The sequence below is a fragment of the Pholis gunnellus genome, assembly GCF_910591455.1.
Source record: "Pholis gunnellus genome assembly, chromosome: 16".
NCBI classification, from domain to species: domain Eukaryota; kingdom Metazoa; phylum Chordata; class Actinopteri; order Perciformes; family Pholidae; genus Pholis; species Pholis gunnellus.
The window spans coordinates 2621648-2630704 of NC_136543.1; the positions used below are offsets into that span (position 1 = coordinate 2621648).

The following is a 9057-nucleotide window of genomic DNA, read 5'->3' on the forward strand; positions in this document are numbered from 1 at the left end:
GAAGAAGGAGAGGTGACGCTCAGAACAGCGACCTCAGGCGCATTGAGACGCGCAGAGAAGCCGCAGTCCAGTATCCACTATGGCGCTATCAAATGTCCTCGAAACTCCTGCAGCGGGGTTTAATTTCGACAACGCAGCCAGGTATGAGCTTCAGTTTGTGTCTTCTGAGCAGCAGATTGTATCGATTTAGGAAAAAAACGAATTAAATTGTCGGTAACACGGAGCTTTCTCCGGGATCAAAAGTGAAAGTAACTTTTCCCTGCTTGTTTATCACTTTGATCAATGAAACAACATAGTGATGATGTGTTCACGGTTATTATAGATATATTACATACATTCATAAGTTGACCCCCCTGTCACCCCCCTCCTCCCCCCTCCTCCCTCTCTCTAGGAATGCTGCGTTAGAGGGTCTTTTTGATGGACAGACACCTAAACCTCTGAAAACAGGCACCACCATAGCGGGAGTGGTGTTCAAGGCGAGTATATAAAACTGTGTAAATCTGCATCTGTAATAATGTGAATGTATCGGAACATTATTCCATAAACCTCACATTGGATTCCTTAATCAAAGTGTGCCAGACTATTATATTTTCCCTCTATCCCTGCATCACTGAACACGACAGTCCCTGTTCACATCTGCATTGCCACAATGCATAACTTTGATAAATACATAAATGCAATGAGGGGAGCTGCCCAGTGCATCACAGCACTGCTGGTGCCTGGGTATAGCTACAGTGGGCCCACTGAGATGTTAATGCCTTGCTCAAGTGTAACCCAAAGGGCAGTTGAATGATAATTTGAGTAACACACTTCCCAATCGGTCTGTGTCGGTGCAGGATGGAGTGGTTCTGGGAGCAGACACAAGAGCCACATCCAGTGAAGTGGTGGCCGACAAGATGTGCGCCAAGATCCATTACATTGCTCCAAATATATAGTAAGTGTCCTACACGCTACACTGACACCAGAACCGGAGAACTTTACCGTCAAAATACTCTGTTATCAGGCTATAATGTGTGTTCCTTTTTTTGTGGACATGGTCCCATAAACTGCCTTCTTTACTTGACATTTCCTACATATCCCAGAATGCCTTACAGTGCCCCTTGTTTTAAGTATCACGGTTTTCCACATTAGAGCAGTTACACTCCTGTGGTGACGTCTTGTTCATAATCTACTGAAGAGAGACTACAGTAGTCACTAATGACCGATTGCATAAATGCAAGTTGTGGTTGCATTGCATTCTGGGCTATTGAGGCTACTGAGGGAGAAGGAATTAGTCGCTTTGAATTTTTTTGTATGATGGATTTCTGCGATTGTTGAAGCAAAACATTTGCTGAAAAGAAGCCGTCCCCACGTTCTCTTCTCTCTAATCTTTCCCCTCTCTGTCTGCCTGATTCCCTGTAGCTTTTTTTCTTCATATTTTCCCCTCATCCCTTCTTTCACAATGCCTCTACTTCCTCTCTCCGTAGTTGTTGTGGAGCAGGTACAGCAGCAGATACAGAGAAGACCACGGATCTCCTCTCCTCCAACCTCGCCATCTTCTCTCTGAACAGCGGGCGTAACCCTCGTGTCGTCATGGCCGTCAACATACTACAGGATACGTTGTACAGGTTTGTGTTGCACATGAGCTTGTATCCAGAGGTGTGTGAAGGAGTTAAACTCGCGGTCCGTTAAAAACTTCTCCTGTTCTGATCTGTGTGGCCCTCAGGTATCACGGACAGATTGGTGCCAGTCTTATACTGGGAGGAGTAGATTGCACTGGGAACCACCTGTACACAGTGGGGCCGTATGGCAGCGTCAATAAGATGCCTTACCTTGCAATGGGTATGTACGTGATAGAACCATGTTCTCTCAGCATTGTCACATCTTTTCCTTAGATTCGTTGCAGGTGGAGTTTTTGTAAAGCTCTTTTCTCTGTCCGCAAAACATGTTCTATTTTATATATAAGCATCAGATATTACACCATTTTATATCATTCATTATCCATTATTTTTTAATTTGCTGCAGTTATGCATTTGATTCCCTCTCAGACTACATACCTTCTGTTTCATCATGCAGGATCTGGGGATCTGGCTGCTCTTGGGATTCTAGAGGACGGGTACAAACCTGACCTGGAGGTACGCCACCTGGACAGCTGTTGTTACATATCGTGAGAAGGATCGATAGTCGTGATCATTTAGACGCCATCACTAAATAATTTCACGTACTGTTGGGCATCTTTAACTGAATAATTGCCGTGTGGTGGGACCGTAGGCCAAACAGTTGAGAAAATGTTAAAACAAACATTCATTCCCGTCCCTATTGAATTAGCAAATAGAAAAACCTAAAGAATATGTAGGTATTTGGGGAATTTCTCTCTCCGTCATTTCCCTGATTTCCCGTAACTCTCTCAGCTGGACAAGGCGAAGGAGCTGGTGCGTGTTGCCATTCACGCAGGCATCATGAGTGACCTCGGATCAGGCAACAACATCGACATCTGTGTCATCACCAGACCAGGAGTGGATTACATCAGACCGTACCAGGTGTCCGAGTACAAAGACAAAAGGTATGAGTGTGACTTCATCCCAGACCTGCTCTCCTGACGGATTCTGAAAGGAGCAGTGTGCAGGGTTTAGTCGTCTCTGGTGATGAGGTTGCAGAAGTGTGTCAGAGAACTACGGTGGCCTTCAAGTAATGTAAAAACGCAAAAGGCTCTCTCTAGAGCCGTTCAGTTTGTCCGTTCTGGGCTTCTGTAGAAACATGGCTGGACCCACTCCCTATGTAGATATAAAGGGTTCATTCGAAGCAAACTAAAACACAACGATTATACTTTAATGAACACATAGCTATGAATATTACATTCCATTTCTTCCAATAAATAGCTCTAAACCCTACACACTGCTACTTTAAAAGAAGAGATTATGTTGAACCATGTCTGCAAATCAGATTTCCCTCTCAGAGTGGTGAATATCTTGTGTGATTATGAAATAACTTTTTTCTGTTTGTTTGTGACTTACATGTAACCCTGAAGCTTTCTAATTATCCATCCATGTCTTCCTCTCTCCTAGGAAAACAAAATACAAATATGGTCCAGGCACAACACCGGTTCTGACCGAGAAAGTAGTCCCAGTGAAGCTGGAGGTTGTAGAGGAGACCGTGCAGCGGATGGATACAGCCTGAGCCGATGCACAGTCACACCTTATAAACACCGCATTTAACAGTAAAGTGAAGTCTTTGCTTTCATTGCATTGTCATAGTTGTCACTAGTTTTTAAATGCAAGCAGTGAAACATCTCAGTCATTTGATTAACATTGTCATCATGGTTTCTATTCTTCACTGTGATGTTGCAGAAATACAGTAAACAGAGAGACTGCTATAGACCAAATGAGAAGACTGTAACATGTGGAATAATAATAAAAAGATCTTTGAATGAAATTCTGTTTGACCCCTGTTGCTGTTTCTTTTCATGTTTTGTAATAATTTACTGAATGTATTATTAATATAATCAAGCCCTGTACTTCTGATAAAGACCCTAAAAAGAAAGGCTTATATGTGAATGTATACGTCATAATACGTCATTGATACGTTATTAAACTAACTATAGTAGATTCTGTGTATTTTTATAAATATGAAATTCAAACACGCGTAATGTTATTGACCTCTGCTGGCTTCTCCAAACCTGAGCGCTGCTTCTCTGCGTCGAGACTGATGATGACACACATACAGGGCTCTCCTATTGGTTGATGCGAGCTTGAGCCATCTTTTTTATTTGCAGTAAAATGAATACAGAGTCTTGTTTTTATTTTGTTTTTGTCAATTAACGTTTTATATTATAAAATAAGGGATTTGCCAAATGTATTTATAAATAGTTACTCGTCGACTTTGTGTAGCTGACTCATTTTGCAGGCAGCACAGGACTACAATGAAATAGATTTTGAACCCTTTCACTTTCGAATTCTTTCTCCCGTAGCAGGAAATTATCCGTGACGCTTCTTCAGTCGCCTTCGTCATTTTGGAAAACTTAAGACCTGAACTTGTAGAATATAATTAGAATATAGTTTAATACATAATGGCTCTTTTACAAGTATCTGGTTTTACGCCGTATGCTGAACTCCGTGGGCAGATTCTTCCAGCAGGACAGACGCATCTCGTCGACCGAACCAACCACTACAATTTCGGGACCAAAACTCAGGAATTTGCTGTACCTCTGGGTGTAGACGTGAGTGTCCTTTCACTAACTTTTGGTACAAAATGAATACTTTGCATTTTATCCGGTAAGCCTGATGCCACAACCGTGAAGCGTCAGACGCGCTGTGGTTCAACCTATTTTACGCGTCTGTGGTTTTCAGTGTGTGGCGCACGTTTGCTTCTTATGAAATGTCATATCATGCATTCATCTTAACTATAGGAGTTATTGTTAAAGAATATTACATTATGTATAATATTCCACTTTCATGTTCTCTTACACTCTCTCACACACACACACACACACACACAGACAGACACACACACACACACACACACACACACACACACACACACACACACACACACATACAGACATACACACACACACACACACACACACACACACACACACGCACACACACATTACGCCATTACGCATCATGCATCCCACTGAGATCTCTTCTTTGGTTTCATTTTAGCCCTCAGGGTTTCTCAAATCCTGCAACCGTGACGGCGGTGTGTCTATAGACCTGAACCACGGTACGACCACCCTGGCCTTCAAGTTCAAACATGGAGTCATCGTGGCTGTGGACTCCAGAGCCTCAGCAGGCCGTTACTTAGGTAAATAGACATGGACAAGTTATTATTTCATATGCAGACCTGGAAAAGGTTAGACAAGATGGAACTGCACAAAATGTAATGCAATGTGTTGACTTCTGTAAAGGAAATGAAGGAGTTATAGAGTGAGCTGACCCTGTCAGTCATATATTGCCCAGCCTCCATCAACATGCATCATATCAAAGAGGTGTGAGACTTTAAATGTAACATTTAGGGACCATGAACTCACGAAATGGAAATAAGGCAACAAGTGTAACCACGGTGCTGCTCCACTGGGCTTCTTCATGCTTCAGCCTGTAGTCTTGGTCACAAAATGTCTCCTTTACCTAAATGTGTCACGGCTCTGCAGCATCCAACGACGTCAACAAGGTCATAGAGATCAACCCCTACCTGCTGGGCACCATGTCGGGCAGCGCTGCAGACTGCCAGTACTGGGAGAGACTCCTGGCCAAGGAATGCAGGTCTGTCATGCAGTGTTTTGAATACTGATCCGTCAGTCCCTGAAATGTAATTATCATGTATCTGTGTATTATGCTGCTTGCATACAATGTCAAATGTGTTGGGAAGTTGCATGCACAGTGGAGTAAAGCATCTGGTCAAGGAAAGAAACGGGAGAAAGCTCTGATTTAGTTTGAGTTTGTGTGAAGATATGCATGTTGATATTTGATGATATTTAGACAGATATGGATGTAAACTTCAACATGACGGGTTGCAGGCATACAACCCTGAGGGGCTGGTTCTAGTTTTTAAAAGGATAAAAAGTCAGTATTCCTATAAACTCAGGAGGAATATCAACAGTATTTTATTTTATAGTTGACAGGCCACAACTTCAGGCCAGCCTGGACCACCTCCATGGCTGATTGATGTTTTAATTGATTTGTTATATTTTGACGTCCATCCAGGCTGTACAGGCTGAGGAACAACCACAGGATCTCTGTGGCTGCTTCCTCCAAGCTGCTGTGCAACATGATGCTGGGTTACAGAGGCATGGGCCTCTCTATGGGAAGCATGATCTGTGGATGGGACAAAGAGGTAAGCTGTGTGTGTGTGTGTGTGTGTGGGTGAGTCTCACAATCTCAGCTCAATAGAAATGTCCCCACTGTGGTAGTAGAGGATTGTGATGTTGTAGTTTGAGGCAGGATGCTTAATATGGATGTTTTATGTTCCTGTTAATAAGGCTGATTCATAAAAAAAGTGATACTGGTGCATTATTTCTATTTAATATATATGATGCTAAGTTGCTTTTTATTCAAACGGCCTTCATCAATGTGAAAACTATTGAAAACAGTTTATTATTATTTATGGTTCGGGTTCCGGTAACAAAAACATAAAACCACAACATATTCAAATATTGATTACATCTCAGTATGACACATGAAATGTTGAGCCATATGGCTGCATCTCAAAACACATGCATTAAAGTAGCCTATAATTTCTGAAAGAGTCAGGTACACCGTCGTTGGAGCAGCTCATTTGAAACTAAATTTGAAAATAATACCCCAAAATGACAGCATGTGATTATTGTCCCGCCTCTATTTGTAACGTAGTGTACTGTTGTAATCTCTAGATGTAGTGGGCTGGTGAAATATTATCAGCAGCTTGTGTTTCAAGGCTCAGAAACTGCTGCCTGTATGTAAAATGATCATTTCCCTGCAGACCCTGTAATGTCCGTGTGCTCTCCAGGGCCCTGGTCTGTACTACGTGGACGATGGAGGGACGCGTCTGTCCGGCCGAATGTTCTCTACCGGCTGTGGAAGCAGTTTCGCCTACGGTGTGGTGGACAGCGGCTACCGGGAGGACATGACGGTGGAGGAGGCGTATGAGCTGGGCCGTCGGGGCATCACTCACGCCACACACAGGGACGCCTACTCTGGAGGGGTGGTCAACAGTGAGTAGACTCTCAGAACGCTCCTCAGCTTTGTTTTACATTTACCATTCAAGCATATCTTTGTTTTTGGTCAGTTCACTTTGGTCCAGACGGGAATCTGAACTGTTGGATGGATTGCTATGAACTTTGGTTCAGACACTAATAACAATTATATTCACCTCAAATTAAGTTGCCAATTATTTCCTTGATTCAGCGTTAAAAAAAACGGTCATCACGAGTTCCTGTCATATTTGTCTGTGCACACATACATTTAAGAAACTCAATCTAGCATATATGGGGAATTTTTGCTTGAAATAATACTTCATGGACAACTCACTAATGGTTTCTAGCTTAAAGTTGTACCAGCAATAGTCCTCTGTGTTTCCTCACTTTTATTAAAGCAATATAAGTTTTTCAGTTTGTCACAAGTGTTATGAAATCTTATACTATTACTGTCGATATGTGTTCCATGATATGAAAAAATACAAAACAGAGCATGGACAAGAATTAGAATAAAAATAAGCTAAAGAAAAACAACCTCATGTCAGAGTCAACCTCTGAACTCAAACCTGGTTGGCGTCTGGCCGGGGAGCTTCGTTCCATGTCTCTCTCCTCATTTCCCGTCATGTCTCGTCTGATATCTTTCAAATAGATGCAGAACAAATAACAGCATGTTATAGAGCTATGAAGCCATGGTCTGTGAGCACTTGTAAGAGTTAAATTGTCATTCTTGTCTTTATGTATACATTTGAAGTAATATGTGTGTGTGTGTGTGTGTGTGTGTGTGTGTGTGTGTGTGTGTGTGTGTGTGTGTGTGTGTGTGTTTGTCTAGTGTACCACATGCAGGAGGATGGCTGGATAAAGGTGTGTAAGGAAGACGTGTCAGAGCTGATCCACCGCTACAGGAAGGGAATGTTCTGAATGTTCAGCACTCTAAATACGACCAATGATGACTTTCTTCCGAAAAACCTTTTTTTTTTGATAACTTTTCTAATAGTTGATTTTGGAAATGCCCCGCCTGTTGTCTCACAGCAGAGTGCAGTGATTTTAGCGCAATGAAACGTCAGAGCATGAGATGCTGTAGAACTGTTTCTCTCCTTACACATGAAGACTTTGCCGGATCAAACTGTCATTAAACTGTTAAGATCTTTGTTTGGTATTTGTTCTTTATATTATGTAATGCAGGTACTGTGTTTGTTGATTCTCACATGGTTCCGTGTCGTAGTTTGTGGTTTTTGTTAACCAGACATCCTGTAAAAATAATCTTACCAATACATAATACATAATAACACACAGCTCCTAATAAAGCCTGTTGCTGGACTCCCTGCTCTGTCCTGTAATGATTGATTGAACTGACGATGATGAACATTGAGTGAGGCAGTCACACGTCACTGAACATGAGAAGAATTAGATTTCAAGGCTTTTCCTCCTTTCTCCAGCAGTTCTTCTAGTCTCTGTTTTACTGTCAACCACACTATTCAATATGATTGTGTCATTGAGGTTTTTATATATTTTATTTTGAGCTGTGGAAGAAACATTTTAGATGCATGGTGATCGTTACAGATTTCGGTTTTATTTTCGCTGGGCGTCATGTGAAATGTGACTAAAAACATCCAGGAAGTGCCAAACCTTTCCAACCTTTCCAGAATAAAACCTGTTAGGTGAGATTTACAAAGTTATCATATTCCTGATAACTGGGATCTAACTAATGAATCCATATGAAAACTAAGGAAACTGCGTCATATCACGTAATGTTAAACCAACGTTTGTATATTTAAGTATGTTTGTTACATCATTTATAGTTTAAAGTATAACAATAAAATGTTTGTGAGAACGGCTGTGATGTCATCTGTTTCCATGCAGATTTCGGCCACATAGGTTTTGATCAAGGAGGTAGAATGATCTTTATGAAAAAGGTCAACCATCTTAATGTTCACAGGTCTGAAAGGATGTTTGTTTTCTTTCACTTAAGTTCAACTTTAAAGGTCACAGAATGCGAGCAGGAATTGAAATAAATTAATATATTTATTTAAAAAATACATTTATAACCGAAGGCCAAACAAAGTGTTGTTATCACAGCTATACTAATGATATATAGTATGTATTTGGTATTTCATACTGTAGGTATAACCTGTAATACATTACATCTAGTCAGAAGGATAGAGTTGATTTGGAGGAGCAACAGAACCGGAGAATTTCCTGTCGGTTGTAAAGTCATCAGTTGCCGGGCAGATTTCAGTGCAACAGGTTTTTTACAGCGAAAAACTAAAGCACCACATGAGCAGCCAGAAGAAGAGCATACACACAATGAGAAATTGGAAATAACATGAATCCTTTGCATGAATTTCTCTATATACATGTATAAATATACACTGCCGTTCAAAAGTTTGGGGTCACTTAGAAATTCC

The 9057-nt window shown here is 41.3% G+C and overlaps 2 protein-coding genes across 2 annotated transcripts; both read left to right on the plus strand.

Moving 5' to 3' along the window:
* Positions 1-2: 2 nt before the first annotated feature.
* psmb13a (proteasome 20S subunit beta 13a) lies at positions 3-3408 on the plus strand. The gene is made up of 8 exons (XM_079176050.1): positions 3-141; positions 392-476; positions 837-934; positions 1467-1607; positions 1706-1821; positions 2056-2114; positions 2391-2542; positions 3045-3408. The coding sequence occupies exons 1-8, from the start codon at positions 80-82 to the stop codon at positions 3154-3156; spliced, it is 825 nt and encodes a 274-aa protein (XP_079032176.1). The 5' UTR covers positions 3-79; the 3' UTR covers positions 3157-3408.
* A 378-nt stretch (positions 3409-3786) lies between these two features.
* On the plus strand, positions 3787-7969 carry psmb8a (proteasome 20S subunit beta 8A). Its single transcript, XM_079176649.1, has 6 exons — positions 3787-4195; positions 4644-4785; positions 5132-5243; positions 5685-5814; positions 6466-6670; positions 7482-7969. The coding sequence occupies exons 1-6, from the start codon at positions 4046-4048 to the stop codon at positions 7568-7570; spliced, it is 828 nt and encodes a 275-aa protein (XP_079032775.1). The 5' UTR covers positions 3787-4045; the 3' UTR covers positions 7571-7969.
* Positions 7970-9057: the final 1088 nt, after the last annotated feature.

Bases quoted from the DNA above. Each gene is read 5' to 3' on its own strand.
- psmb13a (XM_079176050.1), top strand. From the start codon at position 80: ATGGCGCTATCAAATGTCCTCGAAACTCCTGCAGCGGGGTTTAATTTC. The intron at 142-391 runs GTATGAGCTTCA...CCCTCTCTCTAG, and splicing joins AATTTCGACAACGCAGCCAG to GAATGCTGCGTTAGAGGGTC. The intron at 477-836 runs GCGAGTATATAA...GTGTCGGTGCAG, and splicing joins TAGCGGGAGTGGTGTTCAAG to GATGGAGTGGTTCTGGGAGC.
- psmb8a (XM_079176649.1), top strand. From the start codon at position 4,046: ATGGCTCTTTTACAAGTATCTGGTTTTACGCCGTATGCTGAACTCCGT. The intron at 4,196-4,643 runs GTGAGTGTCCTT...GTTTCATTTTAG, and splicing joins CTGTACCTCTGGGTGTAGAC to CCCTCAGGGTTTCTCAAATC. The intron at 5,244-5,684 runs GTCTGTCATGCA...ACGTCCATCCAG, and splicing joins CTCCTGGCCAAGGAATGCAG to GCTGTACAGGCTGAGGAACA.